General features: G+C 49.0%; 8 protein-coding genes across 8 annotated transcripts; 4 read left to right on the forward strand and 4 right to left on the reverse strand.

The window, feature by feature from the left end:
* Positions 1–60: 60 nt before the first annotated feature.
* On the forward strand, positions 61–1,713 carry Bathy02g03760 (unknown protein; the record flags this gene model as incomplete). The annotated part of the gene is made up of 1 exon (XM_007514411.1): positions 61–1,713. The coding sequence occupies one exon, from the start codon at positions 61–63 to the stop codon at positions 1,711–1,713; it is 1,653 nt and encodes a 550-aa protein (XP_007514473.1).
* Positions 1,714–1,857: 144 nt separating this feature from the next.
* Positions 1,858–3,789, forward strand: Bathy02g03770 (cobalamin synthesis protein P47K; the record flags this gene model as incomplete). The annotated part of the gene is made up of 1 exon (XM_007514700.1): positions 1,858–3,789. The coding sequence occupies one exon, from the start codon at positions 1,858–1,860 to the stop codon at positions 3,787–3,789; it is 1,932 nt and encodes a 643-aa protein (XP_007514762.1).
* A 70-nt stretch (positions 3,790–3,859) lies between these two features.
* Bathy02g03780 (predicted protein) lies at positions 3,860–4,240 on the reverse strand (the record flags this gene model as incomplete). The annotated part of the gene is made up of 1 exon (XM_007514906.1): positions 3,860–4,240. One exon carries the CDS (start codon positions 4,238–4,240, stop codon positions 3,860–3,862), a length of 381 nt encoding a protein of 126 aa, XP_007514968.1.
* Positions 4,241–4,522: 282 nt separating this feature from the next.
* Positions 4,523–5,437, reverse strand: Bathy02g03790 (the record flags this gene model as incomplete). The annotated part of the gene is made up of 1 exon (XM_007514460.1): positions 4,523–5,437. The coding sequence occupies one exon, from the start codon at positions 5,435–5,437 to the stop codon at positions 4,523–4,525; it is 915 nt and encodes a 304-aa protein (XP_007514522.1).
* A 97-nt stretch (positions 5,438–5,534) lies between these two features.
* On the forward strand, positions 5,535–6,899 carry Bathy02g03800 (predicted protein; the record flags this gene model as incomplete). Its single annotated transcript, XM_007514814.1, has 1 exon — positions 5,535–6,899. One exon carries the CDS (start codon positions 5,535–5,537, stop codon positions 6,897–6,899), a length of 1,365 nt encoding a protein of 454 aa, XP_007514876.1.
* A 96-nt stretch (positions 6,900–6,995) lies between these two features.
* On the reverse strand, positions 6,996–15,660 carry Bathy02g03810 (predicted protein; the record flags this gene model as incomplete). The annotated part of the gene is made up of 2 exons (XM_007514720.1): positions 6,996–15,403; positions 15,564–15,660. The coding sequence occupies 2 exons, from the start codon at positions 15,658–15,660 to the stop codon at positions 6,996–6,998; spliced, it is 8,505 nt and encodes a 2,834-aa protein (XP_007514782.1).
* Positions 15,661–15,845: 185 nt separating this feature from the next.
* On the reverse strand, positions 15,846–17,369 carry Bathy02g03820 (unknown protein; the record flags this gene model as incomplete). The annotated part of the gene is made up of 1 exon (XM_007514966.1): positions 15,846–17,369. One exon carries the CDS (start codon positions 17,367–17,369, stop codon positions 15,846–15,848), a length of 1,524 nt encoding a protein of 507 aa, XP_007515028.1.
* Positions 17,370–17,560: 191 nt separating this feature from the next.
* Positions 17,561–20,623, forward strand: Bathy02g03830 (predicted protein; the record flags this gene model as incomplete). Its single annotated transcript, XM_007514857.1, has 1 exon — positions 17,561–20,623. The coding sequence occupies one exon, from the start codon at positions 17,561–17,563 to the stop codon at positions 20,621–20,623; it is 3,063 nt and encodes a 1,020-aa protein (XP_007514919.1).
* Between the last annotated feature and the right edge of the window lie 220 nt (positions 20,624–20,843).

The raw sequence follows: 20,843 nt of genomic DNA on the forward strand, positions 1-20,843 counted from the left end.
GCGCGCAGAAAAGAGAGAGAGAAACAACTCGCGGAAGAAGAAGAGGAGTGCATTTTCACCATGGACGCGGCCGCATTCAGCGCACTTTCTCGCGAGCTCTGCTCTTCCTCGCTCTCTTCTCACGAGAAGACGACTCTTTTCATAACAGAAGTCGCATCCAAGGAGAAAAAAATCTCGTGCGAACAACTCGGGATGTGTTTGAAGAACATCTTATTCGTCAACTTCCGCTTGCGATGTTGCACGGAAACGGCGACGTACATCACCGACTGGGAGAAAAACAGAGAGGATTTGAAACGGTTGGTGAAAAAGTGGGAGTTTACAGATTTCGAAGAGGCGATCGAGGAGGAGAGGAAAAGGAGCGGAGGTCAAGGTGGTGGGAATATACCCGGAAAAGGAGGAGAGGGCAGAGAAGAGAAGAATAATCGAACTTTAGCGGCGTGGAGCAGGAAGATCGAGATGGAGGAAAAGGACGAGGACGACGAGGACGACGCGACGACGCTGCCATTGGCCGTGGAGGAGAGGAAGAGCGGTGTTAACGGAAACGGATATAACAACGAGGAGGAGGATTTGAAACAGAGCGCGAAAGAAACGGACGATCCAACCTGGATGAAACCGATGAACGCGTACGAAACGAAAACCGCCGCGCGATTGACGGAAACGAAGAGGGTCGGCGTCCGGTACGAACACTTTGATAAAAAGAAGAACGTGCCATTGGTCGAGTTACGTGTGGAGAGGGACGTGCCGACGTTTAGAGAGGATTTCAATACGATCGCGTACGACGAGGATTTCACAGGGGATGTTATTTTGGACGTGAAGAACGAGTTCAAGACTAAAGGAGGCGTGAAAGTTTTTTTGAAATGTAACGAGTATGGGCACTGGGAGAGTGGGTCGGGAAAACATAGGAAAACACACACGAGAAGGAAAACGAGCTATTCGAAAGAGTTCAATTTGTTATCTTTGGAGGACCAAAATCGAACATTTCGCGAAGGAGAGAGAATAGTATTACGGTTTAAATTTGATGAGATAATCGATGCACCGAGCTTTTATTTCGGCGGAGGTAGGACAACGTGCTACGTAAAGTGGCAATTCGGCGTGTATCTCGATGTAGATTATGGTAATGCATTTAAGAATGCGTTCGGAAGAGACGTTGATTTTAAATGCGATTGTCATCACGTCGGGAAATATTTATCTATTTCTGCCAACAAGCACTTGGGAACACCAACCGACCGCAAAATTTCCGTCTCTGTTCCTTCTTTCATGTGCTGCGGCGGTTCCAAAAACGGAGATCTTGAAGGCCGCGTGTGGCTCGAACGCGATCACTTTTCTGTCGCCGATGACGTGTGGAGAAACCAAGCTTTACGCTCCGCGTTGCAAATGCAATTGAAAAACAGCAGTAAAAAAGAAATCCAAAACGCGCGATACGAATTTCGCCGCTCTATTTCCATCGCCGGGCACTGTTTTAGCGACTACGTCGTGTCCAGCGGGTATTTTCCGCAATCTTTTCTTAAACCTGAAATGATGAGCTTTGAAAATTTTAATTTTCAGTTGTCCGTGACGGAGCAAGGGGGATTGAGTTTCGCGAATCAAGCGACCAGTCCTCCCACGAATTACGCCAGAATTGAGTGGAAGCTGGTGGTTATATTCAAAGTGAATTACGCGTTCGATCCGAAAATTGTTTTTCCGATAACGCTGTGTTCTCGATTTGTCGCGTGAGCGTATTTTTCAAGGAGTATTATGATAGTAAGCAATATGATATTAATAGCTCCCATAAAAAACCACTCGCAATTCCATTTTTGTACAAAAAGAAACTCACAAATCTCTCACTCTCAACAAACGCGAAATGACATCGACGACGACATGCTGCTGCAAGTTGCTGCGCTGAGAAACAACACCAACAGCGGGGATATCCGAGGAAACAGAAAAAGCGACTTTGGCTTTTCGGTCTCTTTTTTTGATGCGAGGAAGAAGAAAAACAAATACAGTTACGTCTCGATGAGAGCAAAATCGTCGTCGGATAAAGACGTCGACCAAGTGAACATGTTCCGGAATTACGAGCTCCGGACGATTGCAAAACCGAAAACGACGTCGCGTTTACCAACTGTTCTGGTGTTGGGACACCTCGGGTCCGGGAAAACGACTGTGTTGAAACACGTTTTGACGCAAACGCAGAGCGATTTGAAGGTTGTGGTGGCGGTGAATGACTACGCCGGCGTGAACGTGGACGCGGAGTTGGTGAAGCGAACGTTGAAGGACGATAATAGTCGCGAGGAAGTGATGGAGCTGACGAATGGGTGCGTGTGTTGTTCTTTGAACGAACAGTTTGAAAAAGACGTTTCAAATTTGTTGAGGAGAGATCAAGTGGAAGCGGCGGAATATTTGTTCGTAGAGACGAGCGGGATTGTCAATCCGACGGATTTGGTGATGAGTTTAGATAAAGCGTTCGGGAAGTTTGCGAGGATACGATTGGATTGCGTGTGTTGCGTGGTAGATGCGGAGGTGGCGGAGAGAGGAGGACCGGAGTATGAACGCGAGGCGTGGTTTGCGCAGATTCGAGCGAGCGACGCGGTGTTTTTGAACAAGGTGGATTTGCTGGACGGAGACGAAAGGAGAATCGAGTCGGCGACGATGAACGTTCGAGAGGCGTTCGGGAAGACGAACATAAATGGCGACGACGACGATGTTGACTTGGCGGTGAAAATAGTTCCAATCGAGCGAGGGAAGATTAACATTGAAAGCGTCATCGACGCGCGGTACGATATTTTTGAACCGGAAGGGAAGCAAGGCACGGATTTGAGCAGCGCGAGGAAACGTTTGGTGGTGAACGATTACGGGGAGTCGTTAAGTTCGTTGGGTAAGCTGCGCGTAAATATGTCCGATAAGAAATCTAGTGGTGGTGGCCCTTTACAACTTGGAAGACACTCGAGGACGTTCAAGACGTCGTTTGCTTCAAGCGGAAACGAGGATACCAAAGATGCGGTCGATTTTGAAACTTTAGAGATGATTGATTTCGTCCAGTTCCAACGATGGATACGGAAATCAAACGTTGCGAGAGCAAAAGGTATGGTCCGTTTCGCATCCGTAAACGGTCTGTGGGACGTTTCGGTCTCCGGCAGAGGACGCGTTGAGGTGACTCTAGTGAGCGGAGTAGAAGCTAAATTCGCGTTACCGGGTAGTAGATTAGTCGTCATCGGGAATCAATTAAACGTGGAAGACGAGATGTCCGCGATGCGAGCTCTCGTTGATAATAGTAAAGTAGAGAATAGCGACAAAAAACGACGGCGCCGCGACAAAGTGCAAAGTATCGTAGACGTGATGAAATCGGACGACCGCTTTGAAATCGACGACGACGAGAACGACCCGCTCGTTGAAACCATGAAAGAAGAAGGCATCGTTCAATTTCGTTTAGTTGGCGCGAGAAACAACGGCTGGACCGTCGAAACGCTCGAGCGTACGCACGGTGTAGATTTAAACTCGCTCAACGCGTCCTTCGCGCAAAAGTACAACGCGATGACCGCGAGCGAGTTTCAAAATTTCACTTCTTCGTCGGAAGACAAAAAATGGGAACCGAAGTTACTGTTGGCGAGTGCAAACGAAAGTGAAGCTCGGCAGACGCACTTTCGCCAACCGATGGTGACAATAAAAGTGCGCGTGTTGAACGACGACGGCGACGAAGACGACGACGAGAACCATTTCGAATCGTCCTTTTTATGGTGGTCGGTGCGAAACGTCGCCACGGTTATTTTGCAAAGATACTTTCAGCACATTCCAAAGTGTTCGTGCGGATTCTGAATAAAACACAATCAAAACATAAATATTATACAATAACAACGCGTCGCAAAAAAGTATCTACTACTAGTATCTACTTTGACGCCGCCGGCTTCGACGCGTTTTCCTCCTCCAACTGTTTCAAACGAAAACTCAACTCGTCCAGAATCTCTCGCACGGTTTCAAACCCTACTTTCTCGTACACGCTCTTCCCGCTCACGAAAATCTTCACCGTCGGCATCTTCGTCACGTTTTGCGATTTGATGAAATCTTGAGGCACCATGTTCACATCGATTTTATCAAACGTAACCTCCGGGTGTTCGACCGCGAAATATTCCATTTTCCCGTTCAACGTTTTACATTTCCGACACCACCCGGCGACGAACTCCACCACGTGCACGCCTTCCGAGTTGATCGTTTTTATAAATGCGTCCTCGGTTTCCAATTGAGGTATCGTTCGTTTCTCGTCATCCATCATCATCGAGTTCGCCCTCGTCCTCGTCGTCGTCTTCTTCTTTCCTCCAAAGCGAGAAGAATATAAAGAACGAAACCGAGGAGGAGGAAAAGTCATCGTCAAAGTCGTCGTCGTTCTCGCGGTGGATGTGGTAAACATGTGTGTGTGTTTGTGTGTGTATGTGTGTGTTGTTGTGAAGATATTTTGAGCTGAAGAAAGATATTTTTTAAAAAAAAAATGACACAATTCAACTGTTTGTCTCTTCTGTTTGATGACTGTTTCGCTCTAAGTATGTGTATATGTTTATGATGATGAAGATGACGATGACGAGGACTCTGGAGCGTGCAGTACTCCTCCTTCGTAAGACCAGCCTTCTGGGAGAGGACAGTTGTTGTCGAGGAGGTATTGTAAACATTCCGTTTGGTTGTTGTCGTGCGCTTCCCATACGGCGTCCTCGTCCCAAGGCGCTTTGGCGGTTTCGTGTAAGTACTTCAAACAGTCTAAGTGGCCGTTCATGGCCGCAAACTCACACGCATCTTCGTCATATTTATCATACTTACGCTCAACAAGATATTCGAGTATGTGGAGATGACCATTTTCAGCCGCCCGTGAGGCAGTTCTCCAATCCCAAGGCGCTTTGACTTCTTCGCGTAAGTATTTGAGGCACTCGAGTTGACCGTTTTTGGCAGCATTTGCACACGCCCTCCAATCGATAGGACACTTATTTGCCACGCAATACTTGACCATTTCCAGATTACCTTTTTCTGCGGCCGCATTAATCGTCGTCCAATCCCACTTACACTTTTTCTCCTCTCGCGCCCACTTGAGCAACTCGAGTTTATTCGTGTGAGCAACTTTCGTGCAGAAATCTCTTTCGTACCACCAACTCGGCCACAAATATTTATTCTCCCACGCAACTTCCAACGTCGATATCGACGACATCTCGCTCACTCTAAACCTCTTTTTCAAATCACCCGCGCGAGACGATCTCTTCACCAACTTTCTCGTCTCCGTATTCACCTCGTAAAAGAATTTGAGATCCGTCCCGTTGAGTTTACACATCACATGCTTCTCCACGATATCGCGACACGCGCCGCCATTCAGCAACGCCTCTCTGAACAAACGCCATAACGGCAAAGTTGATGGTGTATTCTCGAGCGCCGTTCGCATGCGTTTGGGTCTCTCGTAATCCTCTTCCGTCGAGTATTCGGAGGACATGATGAGATCGTTTTTTTTAACGCCAATTTTTTTTTCCGCAAACCTTCTTTTTCTTCCTTTTTCTTCTCTTTTTTGGAATCCCTTATTTTTTACGATGATGGACGTTGATAACATGAACGCAGAAGAAGAAGGAGAAGCAGAGGAGGAGGGCAACCTACCACCCGGCAAGGATGATGTTTATGCCGAGAAGAGTAATGATAAGAATAAAAGCGATGAAAAGAAATGGCCTCACCTCCCCTCCTCTGTCTCCGTGTTGAGCAAAAATGAAGCGTTGGAGATTTTGGAGATTTTTTCCCCTACCCCTACTGAGAATAACGCTTTTAGGAAAGACGACGATGACGCGGATCTCTCGAAGCAAATCAAACTCCAATACCGGAAACTGTGCTTGAAATATCACCCGGATAAGAACAAGGAGGAAAACGCCGAACGCGCGTCGAGGGCGTTTACCGCCATCACGGCTGCGTATCACACGCTGACGACGGTGAATTTCAACCAAGAAAAATGGTTGAAGACGTTTTCGATTCCACCGATGCAAAGTTTATCGGACGTGTTGCAGTTGGCGTTGAAAGGCGCGGATCCGGAGGAAATCGAGCGATTGATGCGAGCGAGAGGGGAATACAGGCCGCATAGGAATTTTGGGATCGATTATAACGTTCGGTGGGAATCTGGGGAGAAACCGGATCCAGCCGGCGGTATGTTTCGCGAGACGGCGATGAACGAATACAGCGATACAAAGTGTTTGAGCGACGGCTTTGATTCGATGAGAGTTGGAGAGGATAGGGAGAAAAGGCCGTGGGAAGTCGTCGGAGGGGTTGGGTACGAGAATCAAAAGAGCAGTATGTTGCTGGGAGATGTTGGTCAGCAGCAACTGCATCACAAGCGTAAGTACGAGGAATGCGAGAAGAAGAATTTAGACTTGCTCGAGAGATTCACGCCGTTGTCCAACGATGCTAAAATTGAAGCCGAAAGGTTAAACGATATCGCGTTGAGCGAGTACGAGAAAGGACGTTACGAAGATGCGATGATAATCTTCGACGGTATAGTGAAGTTAATGCCGGATAGAACGCCATATAGAACGAACAGGGCGAGTTGCGCGTTGAAAGTCATAAACGCGCTGGAAGGTTCTTCCGCCGAGAGTAGTCGACGGCAAACGTTAATTGCGAAAGTGATTGAGGATTGCGAAAAAGCGTTAGAGATTGATAACGGGGAGAATTTAAAAGCAAAGGTGAGAGGCGCGGAAGCTTACGTGAAGTTAGGCGATAGTTACAGCAGCAGTAATCGGCCTTCGGAACAGAGAGAAGGTTTGAAGAATTTTTTGCGCGCGAAGAAGTGGTTCACCGAAGTCTTGTCGATGAATCCTAACAATAAACGAGCAAAAGATGGATTGAAAGATTGTTTACTCTCGTTGGAGTTGATTGATGAATACGACAGCGACCGAGAATACGACGTGGAAATGATGTAAACGTAATGATATTAGTAAAGACTAGTAATAGTAGTAATACCGTGTAGTAGCAGCAGCCATGGACATTAAGAAATTCACCTACCCCGCGGTTTAATTCTAAAGTAAATCTTCCTCTTCAGCGATCGGGTCAAACTCGTCTTCGGATTCATCCGGTAAACTCGCAAGTTTTCGCAGGTTCAAATCAGACAGCTTTCCTCGAGCGGCTGATCCAGTACCGCCTTGTTTCAAGTATGGAAGGGCAACTTCGGCGCCTAAATCCAAACGCAAGGCGCGGAAGACTGCGCGTTCGGCACTCTTCTTTGCCAAATCGTGTTTATCTGCCACTGCGACTTCGGCGAGATCGGCGAGGAAGATTGGGAAGTGAATGGTTACATCGTCGATTTCGTCCTTTAAAGACGCGCATTTGATCATCGACCGAATCGCTTTCGACGAGTTCTCGCGCACATCCCCGCTCGCGTCTCTTAAAAGTTTCGTTAATACTTGTAAAATTTTTGAAACGGTCTCCGACGACGCGCTTTCGACGCGTACGCAAGCTTCCCCTAAATACCCTAATCCTTTCGCGCAATTTGATTTGACCGATTTCAAATCGTCCGAAGCACATTTTGCTAAACTGTTCAACGTCGTCGCTTTGTCTTTCGGGCTTGATAAAATAGACTCTGGCGCGAGTCGGGCAAACTCGGACAAAATCTTCGATTTGCCTTCGCGAGACGCGATGGTGATGTTCTCTGAAGCGAATTGCTCGACGTCCGTCTTCAACCACTCTTCTCGTTTCGATTCTTTGTTCTCACCGCTCTCGTCATAGTACAGAGAAGCAAAAGCTGCTGCACACCGCGCTGCCGCAAATCGAATCTCTTCATCTTCCGAAGTCATCGCGGCTACGGTGGACGCATTCAACGCAATTTCGGCAGATTCGGGCGTGATTTTTGATCCGCCGTGCCTGGCTACGCCTCGCGCGGCTTCGAAGTGCGCTTCGATACACTCGTCATTGACTTCGTTGTTGGCGAGTTTCTTCGCTAAATCGGCAGCTACTGTGTCAACTCTGACTTGAATTGCCATCAGTAATCCTAAACCTTTCGCACCAGACATTCTCGTCGATCTGTTCGCATCGTTCAACGATTTCAAAAAGGTTGTTTGCAGTTGAGGCACAAAGGGTTTCAAGCCGATGCCACCTTTCTCGACCAATGTGGCGAGACAATCGAGCAACGCCGCGCGTACGCTCGACGGAAATTTGTCCGAAACGACGCGAATGAGCGGTCCAGCTACGCCAACAATGTGCGATTTCAGCCCATCTTTTGTGGAACAAGAGACGGCGAGTTGGAGCGCTTCTGCAGCGCGTTGTCTATGCTCAGGCTCTTCGCCGTGTAAGACACCCGCGAGGTATATTTTTGAAAGCGCCTCTAACGCTCTCGGTAAGGCCAACGCGGGAATAATAGTGTATTTTGACGACGTGGATGCTGGAGAGGAATCTGCAATCGCACTCTCGCCGCCTGGCCACACTACTTGTTGCTTGTGTAAACGTTTCGCTTGCTCTTTGCATTGTCGTATAGACGCGTGGCAACAATCCACGAATTCCATCAACTCGTCTTTTTGTATCGTAGACACGACGACATTTAAAGCACCCCATGCGGAGTCTCGCGCACATTTATACTTGTCCGAGAATTGCGCGGATAGCGTTTTTACCAACACCTGCGCGTCGACAAAATTGTCGTAGCCGGAAAACGTTGTCGCAAAATCTGCGAGGGCGATGGAAGACACCGCTCGTCGTCTCGCTTTTGCCTTTTCCTTTTCTTCGTCAACTTTTTTCAGCGCAGACGTTTTCGCGAGCTCTGTGAGCGCGTCAGATAATTCGGAAAGGAGTTCTGCCCCACAATCTTCAGGAGCGGCGGCAATGATAGAACGCAACGCGTTGAACGCTGGAAATTTAGAAACGTCATCGAAGGATTCGCGCTTGGTCCACGACATTTCTTCTTGCAGATTTGTTTCTTCTTCAATCGCGTCAAAAAGTCTTGGAATAATCGAATCCAAATGCGGTGGCAACGCCGGACCAGCTACAGATGCTAAAGCACCTAAAGTTTTTGCTTTATCGGGAGTAATCGGCGGCGCCGCCAATTTTGGAAGCGCCACGGCTAAAATGTTCGGTTGCGCTTTCAGCGCCACGCGCAAACCGTTTAGCGCGTTCGCCTTCTCTTCCTCCGAAGCTGAGTCTCTTTCCATATCGCGCAACAAGTCTGGGACGATTTTCGCCGCTGCTTCTTTACCGCCAGTCCATCGGTACATGGCTTTGAAGGCCACGCCGCCGGCGTCTTGAGTATCCGCGTTGGGGTTGGAGAGACAGATTTCGACGAAAGATGTGAACAACGTCGCTTGCTTCGGGTTGACGATACCACCCTCGTGCGTGGACTCTTCCGCGCAATCAAAAATCTCCGCGAGACTCAGCGCCGCGCCAGCTTTGGTGATTTTATCATTTCGTACGATTTGTTCTGCTTCTCCCTCGGTCGCCTCAAATACAGTGCGCAAAATTGGTAAGATGCCTTCGATGAACTTTTCACCAAGTTTTCTCGTCAAATCCGCCACGGCTCTCGCCCCGGTCATTTTTCTCTCTTCGCCGTCATCCTCTTCGTCTTCATCGTCGTCTGAACCTTCTGTTGATGTTTTTGACGAGGACAATGACGATATCGTACCTTGAGAATACGCTTGCAGAATGCGCTTGGCAATTCTCGGTAACGTCGCTCTCAAAGTTCTCGGCGTATTCGCAACAACTGTTTTCCATACGTGCACGGCGTCGTTTCGAATTTGCGATTGCCCGTCACACCGAAGTAAATAAATGACGGCCAAAACGTCCAAATGACGTTCTCGACCTAACATTCGCGTCAACTGCTCGCCTTGTGCTTCGGTTGAAATCCCTTCTTCGTCCGCGGCCGCCTCTTCTTCTTCCGCCGTCGCCCGCTGAACGCGCGCTTTCCCGGAACTGCCGACTATTCTAAAGAGCATAGAACCAAGGAGCTCCAACGCGCAATGTCGAATTCGCCATTCGGTAGCGTTCGTGCCGGTTTCGATTGCTGGTAAAATTAAATCTAACGCAGATTCAGAGTGCGAATATGCGGAAACAAAGACTCTCCCGGCACCCAACGCGGCGTCACGGACGGACTCTTCCTCGTCCGCGAGACCGGTAAGGACAGTGGTCAAGGACTCCGATAAGTACGGCTCGAACTTTTGCCCAACAGATAAGGGAAGAAACTTCAGGAGCTGCAAATGACCTTCGCGAACTCTTGATAGAGGACTACTGCATCCGCGATAAACTTCTGGAAGAATTGCAACAAATCTGTCACCTCCGAGCGCGTTGAGACATTCGGCTAAACCTTGCGCCGCACCGGCTCTTTCGACGCCGGACCCTTCGCCTTGCATTTTCTCTGTCAACCACGGGATTAAATCTTCAAAATGTTCTTCACCTGCACCATCCAAAAGCGAGGCTAAAGCACGAGTAGATACCGAACGGACTTCCGGGTTTGGATCGATGAGAGACTTCTTCAATTCCGAGACTAACTCCGGGATGTACGGAACCATATCTTTCGGATCCGCGACCAAAGCGCATGTGTTTCCTGCAATCTTAGCTGCCTTTTTCTTCATATCCGCCTTGCGTTCTTTTAAACCTCTCGAAATTATTGGGATGATTAATGCTAGACTCGGCGCGTCAACAACGTTAACGAACGTTGTTTCCAAGAGAATATCTAAACATTTCTCTGTGTGCGTCGTCGGGTGCGCGATTGCCCCTAACAGGTATTTTGACAACGCTTGAATTTCCGGATTTTTAATCACGTCCCCGATCGACTTTAACGCAAGTGAAGCCGCATCGACAACTTTCGGGTGCGTGTCCACCAGAGCTTGGGAAAGTCTTGGCACAATTTGCGGTAAACAGCTACCCAATTGTTTCGGCGCGCAGCTCGACATCGCGCCGAGAAGTTTCGCAGACCCGCTCTTCGTGCGCCATTGATCATCGCGTAAACCTTCCAATAACGCCGGTAAGACAAGCTTTACGCCTTGTGCGGATAAATTCTTCATAATTTTCTGGGACGCGCCTTCGCACGCGAGACGCACGGATTCTGTTTGATCGCCAAAAGAGACGAGTAACATTGGTAAAATGGTCACGACGTATGGTTCAAAGAGTCGACCGAGACGTTCAACGAGTAATTCGAAACACATCAAAGCTCCTTCTCTTGATTGTGCCGATTTCTTATCCTCGATTAATGATTTAATACTATCCATGATACCCATACCTTTTAATGATCCCATACCGATACCTTTCACTGCACCGGCGACGCCAAAGGCTGCGCCTCTCCTCACGGCGTACGATTCGCCTTGCGACAACTTCCCGAGTAATCCTTCAATCAACGCGCGTTTCTCTTCTTCAGTCGCGAGTTGTTTCATTAACGGTGGGAACGCGTCAGCGACTTTTCTTTGAACTGATTCAGACGGCGTTTCCAAAACCTCCAACAAACGTTCTAAAATTTGCTTGACCTTTGGATCACTCGAATCCAAATGCACTGCCAACGATGCCAGGAAGACAACCGCGCCGGATTTAGCGTAATCCTGAATCTCTTCGGATACCGTTCTATCGGCCGGTTTATCAAAATAACCTTCAAATACTTTAAGTAACGTTTCGGTGTTAGCTTCACCGTGAGCGGCGATGACCACTTTACCGGCATCGATGGACGCCTCGCGAACTTCGAGGGATTCGTCCGAGAGCGCCTTCAACAGCAACGTGGCAACCAAAGGTACGTCGTGTTTTTGCAACGCATTGGAAGAGGCGCCCAGAGCGGTAACAACACCAGCGCGGCCAGATGCATCGGTACAACTCGAGAAGAGCGCAAACAATTTTGCTAAAACAGAAGCAACGCCCGTTGGGAGTTGTTCGACAGCTGTCGCAAATGCTTTCACCGTCGCTTCTCGAACTGCGAAACACTCGTGCGAGAGAAACGGGAGTAAAACAGTCGGCGATTGGGTATCGCCTTCATCGGCAAAAGATACGCCCGCATTTGCATAAGCCGTCGATGCCATTTCAGCAAACGCTTCGTTTGAATCATGTTTAGCAATGAACAGTCGAACGGCGATGTCACGTAGTATTTCATCCGTCGTTTCAATATCTTCTACCGTAATCGCATGAATGTTCGACAAAGATGAAAGCGCTTCTAAACACGTTTTACGAGCTTCTGATGATTCATTCTCGCACCCATATACTAACGCCTGCACATCGTTTGCGTTGGTAGATGTTTTTGCAACTGACAGCAACGTATCCTGGGCAAGCAAAGTAAACTTGGGACTCACCGAATAGTTGATGGCTCTCGTCAAACACCGAACGGCGGCAGCTACCGATCGCATCGGTTTACAACTTTTCCTGGCGTAATCACCAAGCAACTCTAAGCACAACATTTTATGTTGCGATGAACAATCGATTCTTTCAATCGCTCTCGACAGAATCGGAAATAGTAGCGAGAGTAAATTTCTACTCTCAGAAATCCCATCCCCTAATTTGGTAAAGTTTTCCCTCAAAGCTTCCAGCGCTTCGGCGATGACGGCGACTTCAAATTCCACGTGATCCGCATCTTCATCAATCGGTTCTTTCGATAACGGATCGAGCATCGGTCGTTTTTCAAACCCATCTCGAGCTTCTGCGCATAATACCACCGCCCTGGCAAATTTAGCACGAAGATGCGAAGAGAAACGATCTTTACCCGCAAGCGCGACGATTCCTTTCGTGCTCGCGACGATTTCAAAGAAACTCTCAAAGCAACTCACGCACACGCTATCGTGCAAAATCTTCGAGTTACAGAGTGGGAAAACAACATCGTACGCGACATTTGCAGCAACATCACCAAGTTTGTTCTTAGGATGGACCGGGAGCTGCCCTTTGTAGCCTTGAAAGAGCAACGACCGATGATTCTTGTCGTACGCAAGAACTCCTTCAAAGACATTTGATATAATTTCTAAGCCGTCTTCAATAATTTTCGCGATTTTCGCCAGTCTTCCTCTCGTTTCGGTTTCTTCTTTCATCTGCGCACGTCTCTGAATCTCTCGCGGGTCATTGTTTTGGCCACCTCCTGGTTTGCTCTTCCCTGCAGTCGCAGCGCCAGCTTGCGAAGGCCGCAACGCTTTTTTTGTGCGAAGAGAAGTTCCCGCCGACGAGGCCGGCGCGCTGCTACTTGGCGCCGATGTACTATTCGGAGAATCTTTCGGATCGGTTGAGAGTCTTCCAATTGGCGTTTTGAAAACTTTCACGTCGTTCTCTGTGATTTCAGTTTCGTTGCGTCGACAGGCGTCCGAAAACGCAGAAATGGGGTCGAGCAAATAGCCTTCCAGAATGACATCCAATGCAACGTTGGAAGATATCGCTGATACTGCTCGAACGGCTTTTCGATTACTTTGAACATTCTTCCCGTTTTGAAGTTCCTCAACGATGTGTTTTGCACACTCACTAGCGATGCGATTCAAATCAATATTATTCGGGCTCCTTTCTCGACAGAATCGCGAAAAGATGAGCGTCCAACAATCGCTTCCCGTTCTCGATTGTACCAGCTCGTGGTGCGAGAGCGTTATTAAAATCCCCGCAAACGCACAAAAAGTATCGTCGTCGATGGATGCGTATTGTTTAATTGTACCGTCGTCGAAGTATACTCTGTTAAATATGGAAGACTCGATGGCGGCGCCGCAGTATCGACTGGGAAAAGGCGCGACAAAACTCGTCAATCCGCTCTTGGTAGCTTCTGCGTTTAGTTCTTCACCTAAGATTGGAAACACGTGTTCTTCTTCCGCTGTTTTTACCCACCCTAAAAGTGATTCCATGACATCTCGAGAAGACGCCTTATTCTTACATCGCATCATTTCAATTGCATCTCGAGCTGATTTTCGCGTTGCAGAGTCTGGATGCAATGCCAGCAAGGTCGTGGCGTTGAGAAGTACTTTCTTCTTGTCGAGGATTTTGTCCATATTGAATATTAACTCTAACGATTTTGCGTAATATGCCGCGCAATCGTCTGGAAGTTTCGAAATTGCCGCAGCCGCTGCATACGCCTCCAGGCACTCCGGTTTCCATACATCTGAGGAAGCATTATAAGCACTTTCATCTTCTGATGCCGCCGCGGAGACTATATATAACGCAACCACACCATCTGGTCGCGATATTGTTTTCTGCGCGCCGAGTTTAACGATTTCAATCAACGCCTTCACGCTTTTTGCCCCGAGCGCTTTCTTGAAATCGGGCCTCGCGGCAATCGCGGAAGAAAGAGCTCGAAGCGTCGCCGGTCGATCTTTAGCATCCGAACACGACGTAAAAATCGCATCTCTCGCGTTTTCACTGAACGAAGAGCACTTTTGAAGGCAGTGCGAAAGCGCGTCGAGCAACGAAAATTTTGCTTCGACTTGCTTCTCGCTCTTCAATCGCGCCGCTAAACCTTCAATCGTTTCAACGGCAATTTTGCCATCTTCTTCATTCTCTACAGCTGCGACAACTAGCGATTGCGCGACGACGGAAATAGTGTCACAGATCCCAACTCTAGCTGCCCATGCGCTCGGTGCATTCGCCGTAACTTCTTCTACAAGCGGTTCGAGAAAAATTTCTTTCGCCATCGCCGCGGACAACAGCTTTGCAAAGGATTTTACGACAGCCTTGGCCGCGATGCGTCTCGATTCGTCCGCATGCTTCACCAGAGGCAGGACTACTTCCGCAAACGCTTGCGCGGATTCTTTCGTAATGCTCTCTCTCGGCACGTGACGAATCATTCTCGATACGACTTCCAACGTAGATTCAATTGGGTTTCTTCTTAAGGCCTTGACCAGTTTCGCTCGCACGACAGTCTCGAAATCTTCCGCCGTACAATCCTTCAAAAGCGGCTTACTCGCGCGCGCCGCGAGCACAACGTCTGCACCACTTCCACTGGCGACAGCAAAATCACATAACTTCTCCAAATGCCCTCTTCGAATTTCGCTCGCGTCTACGCCTTTCCTCCTCTTCAAAGCCTCGTACAACACCCCTCGCAAATCCGGCGGCATATCCTTCAACTCATTCACTCTCAACCCAACTTCGCCTTTTCTTAGAGTCAAAGACACAATTCCAGGCACGTGATGGTACTTGTTTGACACCAGACATGCCTTCACTACGTTCCCTAACGCCAATACGACGCTTTCAAATTCCTGGCTTGCATCATTTCCCGCCGCGTCCAACCGACGACACACGTGCTCCAAACACGCGCAACACCATCGACTAAACGTTTCGCACTCCTCTTCGTCCGCACGCGTGGCTACTTTTTCCGAAAATTTCTTCAATAAAACTATGAATACTTTCTCAAACTCGCCGCCGCTTCCGCTACTCTCGCCGCCCGCGGACTCGCCCACTCGCAGCGCTTTAGATATCGTTTTAGCAACCAATTTTCGACTGGTTTTTGTCGTCTTGAACTTTAACGTTTGAAAGATAGATTTGACGAGAAGCGCTGCGGATTCTTTCGAGGAGATATCTGTCGCGAAAGATTTGGAGTTTTTACGTGTACACGCGTAAAAAGAAAGGGAGAAGGTGAGTTCTAAGCGGCAAACGCGCGCGAGTTCTCGCCCTCGCTGTGATTTTAACCGACGGCGGCGAGAGAACGAAGAGAAAAAAAGATATAATCAATCGCGCACCTTCTCCGTGCAAACCGTCGCATACGTCGGACCAAACGACGCTGGAATCTTTACACTTCTCCGCGAGCACGTGCGCGCGAGCGAGTAAAGCGTCCATTTTTTGTTCTGTTTGTGTGTTCGCGTGCAAAAGTGCGCGCGATGTGATGTGTGCTCCTTCCGATGGAAAAAGTGATGAAGTTTTGTGGTTTGAGAAAAGAGAGGAAAAAGAGAGAGCAGCGCGGTGTGCTTTTTTCTACCTCTCTCTGATGAGAGTTATACCTACTAGTGCTACTCAAACTATTACTATTGGACCATCCAACTCATTCGATTTTGATGAGTGTTTCCACTATTTTCGTTTTTGGCTATGTTGTTCTTATCCTCGGCTTCTGCTTCCACGACAACGACGACTTCCATCTCGTCCTCGTCTTTGTCCATGCGAGCGTACTCGCCTTCGGGTAACTCCACGATTAAAGGTTGTTCATCCTCGGTTTCCGCGTCGTGGTCGACGATAAGCGTTGGATGTGCATTGTGCAGTTCACGTGGTGTTCGCTTTTTAAATATTTTCAGATGCAACACTCGTTTGGCGGTGGTTTCGAAACGCGCGAGCCATCCATACGTGGCGTCGTCGACGTCGCGAGGGAAGGATGGAGAGGAGGCAACGACGTGATAACTTTTCGAGATGGCGTCGCGAAGGATATCGGAGAGTTGTTTCTCGTCGCGCGAGTTCGATGGTGCCAGTTCGGAGACGACCTCGTCCAACGTGCCTTCGTTCGTCGCGTCGTCGTTGAATTGCGCCTCCAAGGAATCGAGGAATCCCACGAAGAAGGAGGAAAATTCTTTCTCTTCGCCTTTTTGGTCGATGCGCGCATCTTTCATCGCAGATTGCTCGCTACCAGTCTTCCTCTCCACCTCTTCCTTCATATACTCTACCATAACGTTCGCGATAATCACTGTCAACTCCTTCCACTGCTCTAAACCCTTCCCACACCCGAACGTGAAAAAGAGTACGTACGCCAACTGTTGTTCGGCTAACATCGCCTCTCGGTTTCCGCCAAACATATTCAGTGCTCTCTCGAATCTGAACCTACAATCCACGTGAATTTTCGTCAACATCTCCGCGCTCGCATCTTCAGGTACCCGCGTTGTCGCTTTAAACGTGAACTTCGCCGTTCTCCTATCCTCCTCTTCTTCTTCCTTCGCTCCTTCCTCTTCGACGACGTCTCTCGCCAAGCGTTTCTTCCTCCCGTACGCATCCAAACACCGCCCGACGCCGCCTGGAACGAACATCACGCCAGGTTCTACTTCGCATCGTTTCAAACATTCTAAATCTATGAGGCTCACTAAACTTCTCCACCGTAAATCTTCTCGCGAATCTTCCTCGTAGGCGCCCAGTTCCGCGTCGAAATCACCTCGTTTCACCCCTAAAATCAATCTCTCTTTTTGTTCCTTTTCCTTTTCCTTTTCCTCCTTCTCCTCCTTTGCAGTTAAATGTTGGTCACCATTTCGCCGCTCAGATGAAGAAGAATAAAACCGCTCGTTCCTCGCGTCCCACGTCCGAATTTCCACCTCACCTTCCTCTTCCGCGTATAAAAACTCCCCAACTCGCGAACCAGTTCCTCCTCCTCCTTCCGTCGTCCCGACGAACGCGAAATGTAACCGCCTCCTCGGGAGCATTTTCGCGCCTTTCCATCTCCCCCCGTCGCAAACGCGATGCGCGAATAAGTTTATCCCGAATTCAATCATCGCGCGATTGATTTTCTCGGGTAAATCGACGCAGAGTAACGTCAACCCGGTCGCGTTTTTCACCCGGGCCAGGTCTTGGTCCATTTTTGGGTGAATGTGTATTCCTCAAAGAAAGCGCGTTGGGTGTGAGGACAAAACGACATTAATCCGCTTTTTTTCTCCAGTATATATAATAACTACATTACCATCGCGCGAGCGGCGAAGGAGAATACTACCACTCAAAGGAGACTCTTCGTACGCCTCTCTCTCTGTCTCTCTCTCTCTCTCTCTTCAAAATGAGCGGCAGCAGCGGCATCATCCATCGTCGCGGGTTTTCCTCCTCTTTCAGAAACACCGTCGTCGTCGCGAGGAAGAAAAAGACGCTCGGGAAGAAATCGACGTCGACGGTGCGCGCGTTCGGAGGAGGAGGAGGAAGAGTAGGAACGGAGAAGAGCACTACCGACAGACCAATGTCCGAGGTTTTAGAAAAACAGTACCAGAAGTTGAAAGAAATCCAAGAGAACGCGGGGACAACCCCGATGGAAAACGAGAACAACGAGAACAACAACACCGCGTGGGACGTCGTCGACGTCGGGAACCGTTTTCTCGAGGATGCAAAAACGCGAATTTCGGAAATGCACGTGCCTACTTTTTTGCCTTCATCCGCGAACTTTGACGCGTCCCCGAACGAATTCGTGGAAAGCGCGAAACGGTGGGAAGTAGAGCAGAGCGCGAAGATATGGGACGCGGTGGATGCTTTGATCGAGCTCGGGAAACGCGCTTTGTTTGGAGGAGAGAAGATAGAGTTTAGTTATGCGACGGAGAAAGCGACGAGCGCGGTGAACGCGTTGGCGGAAGTCGCCAGGGCGAACGTGCCAGCCGGGACGGATTTGACCAAGCTGGACGAGGCGTTGAAAGCAGTGACCTCGTCAACGTCTGAGTATGCTTTATACGCCGCGATGATTGCTTTCTTCGGCGTTGTTTTACTCGTGCTGAGTAACTCTGCCGATCCGAATAAAGGCATGGACGAGTGGGCGGCGTTGGCGGCGAAGGAAGGCGAAGAGGAGCCGGAGGCGTTGCAAACGTACGATCCGAAAGTCATTCGGGAGTACTTTTCGAAACGACCGGTGGTCTTATTGAAAAGAGCGGTGAAGTCCTTGGCGCTTTTGGGTAAATTTTCGGTCGGTTTGTGGATGGATAAGAAGATTTACGGGGAAGAGCCGAAGGAGGAGGTGAAGAATCGAGTGGATGCGAAACGGGCGGCGCAGTTGAAAGACGTTTTAATTTCACTTGGGCCGACGTACGTGAAATTGGGACAAGTGCTCTCCTCGAGACAGGATTTGATTCCAAAAGCGTACGTGAAAGAGTTGAGAGAGCTGCAAGATAACGTGCCGCCGTTTGATGACGAGCTCGCGAGACGAATCATCGAAAAAGAGTTAGGCTCCAACTCGGCGGACAAGACGAGAGTGGTTTTAAATCAAGGAAAACCAATCGCGAGCGCGAGTTTAGGCCAAGTATATAGAGCAAATTTAAAGACCGAAGGTGGCGAAAATATCGACGTGGCGGTTAAAGTCCAACGACCGGGCGCGTTAGTCGCCATCTCTTTAGATATTGGGATCATTCGATCGTTCGCGGAGCCGTGGAGGAAATTCAAAGGCTTGAACTCGGATTTAGAAGGCATCATCGACGAGTGGGGAAAAAGGTTCATCGCCGAACTCGATTACTTAGCCGAAGCGAGAAACGGGCAGTTGTTCCGCGAAGCGATGGAATCGAGACAGGATTTAGCGAACGTGGTCACCGCGGCGCCGGTGTATACATCAGCGACGACTCGAAAAGTGTTGACGACGGGGTGGATCAACGGTGCTCGATTGGACGAGTCGAAAGAAGGTGACATTCCGAAATTATGTGCGGTAGCGTTGACAGCGTATTTATCAATGTTGCTGGATTTAGGTTTCTTACACGCGGATCCGCACCCGGGAAATTTGTTCAGACAGAACGACGGGAAGTTAGTCATTTTAGATTGGGGGTTGGTCACTCCGGTGTCGAAAGAGTTATCTGCGTCGATTTTACAGTTCATCTCGCACTTAGTCTCGGAAGATTTCGAAGAGGTACCTTCGGATCTCGACCGGTTAGGATTTATTCCCAGCGGTAAACGAGAAGCCATGGAAGACGCCGGCGTAGCTAGAGCGATCGGTTTGCTCTTTTCCGCGTTGGCCAGAGGTGGCGGCGCGAGCGGTTTCCGGTCCGAACTCGGTTTACCGGACGAAGAGAAATTGAAAGAGGTTCGAAAAGAGTTACGAGGTATCAAGGATCCGAAGAAGCGACGGGACGCGTTCATTGAAATCTCTGGCGGCGCGGATTCAAAAGTTGCGAAACTTACGAAAGATTTAGAAGGCGTCCAGGAAAAGTACGGCAACATTTTCCAAATTCCGAGTTATTTTGGGTACATTTTGCGTTCGTTTTCCGTGCTCGAAGGCATCGGGTTAGCCTCGGACCCAGATTATTCCATCGCGAACGAGTGCTACCCGTACGTCGCGCGAAGATTATTAACGGATAATTCGCCAACGTCTCGTCGAGCTCTTGAACACATGTTATATGGTAAAGATGGTGCCAAGAGTGGTCGATTGAGCGTGAAACGAGTCAAACAACTTTCGAATGCGTTCAGATCCTACTCTTCGATAACGGATAACGAAAAGATTGGCGAAACGGAGGTAGTCACGAAAGAGGTGGCAGAAAAGAAAGAAGATGGTGAACGCACTGCTACTGTTTCTGCGCTTCCGAAGGGCGCGAAGCAAATTTTGGAGCTCGCGCTTTCGCCCGAAGGTGGTCCGGCGCAAGACATCGCGCTTCGCGAGTTTGGTCGCTTTCTCATCGCCTCTGCGGCAGGCTCTGTGTCCTCCGTATTCTCCGCGCCTTTACGAGCGCTCGAAGAAGTCGAGAAATCCGTGCCAAAAGAAATCATGACACCGTTAGCACCGGCGCATTTGGCATTGAAATCGCTTTCCGATGTCTCTCGAGTGAGTAGCAAAGATGCAGAGACGTTGGAAATCGCTCGAGAGTTGACATCTTTGATCGCCGAACAAAATTCTTCCTCCGCGACGACGACGACGACAACGACGACGACGAAACCGGCAAACTCCGAACAAAAGAAAGACGACAGCTCGTCTCAACTGCAATTCCCACCCGTCTCCCTCTCGCCACCGTCTGAAAACGATGTAAAAATTGCCATGGAACTTCTCGAAATGGCGCCGAGACTCGCGCCGGGCGCCTCCGCCCTGGCGCTTCGCTTCGCCTCCGCCTTGAGCACCGAAGTCGCCGAGCGAATCGGTGAAACCTCCTCTTCCTCCAGGAAAAAGTAGGAAATAGAGAACGTAGGAGAACGTAACTTTGTAAATAGCATACTACGCTTAAATATAAATCCGCGAATGATTACTATGTTTTCGCAGACAGATTTGTACATATGCGCTTCCGCTTTTCTACTTCTTTCCTTTGCATACGTTGTTGCTTTGTGCTTTGTTTGTTTTCTGACTGACGATTTGAGCTCAAAACGCGCGATTTCGTCCTCACAAAAAAAAAGAA

This window comes from Bathycoccus prasinos (assembly GCF_002220235.1).
Source record: "Bathycoccus prasinos genomic : Chromosome_2".
NCBI classification, from domain to species: domain Eukaryota; kingdom Viridiplantae; phylum Chlorophyta; class Mamiellophyceae; order Mamiellales; family Bathycoccaceae; genus Bathycoccus; species Bathycoccus prasinos.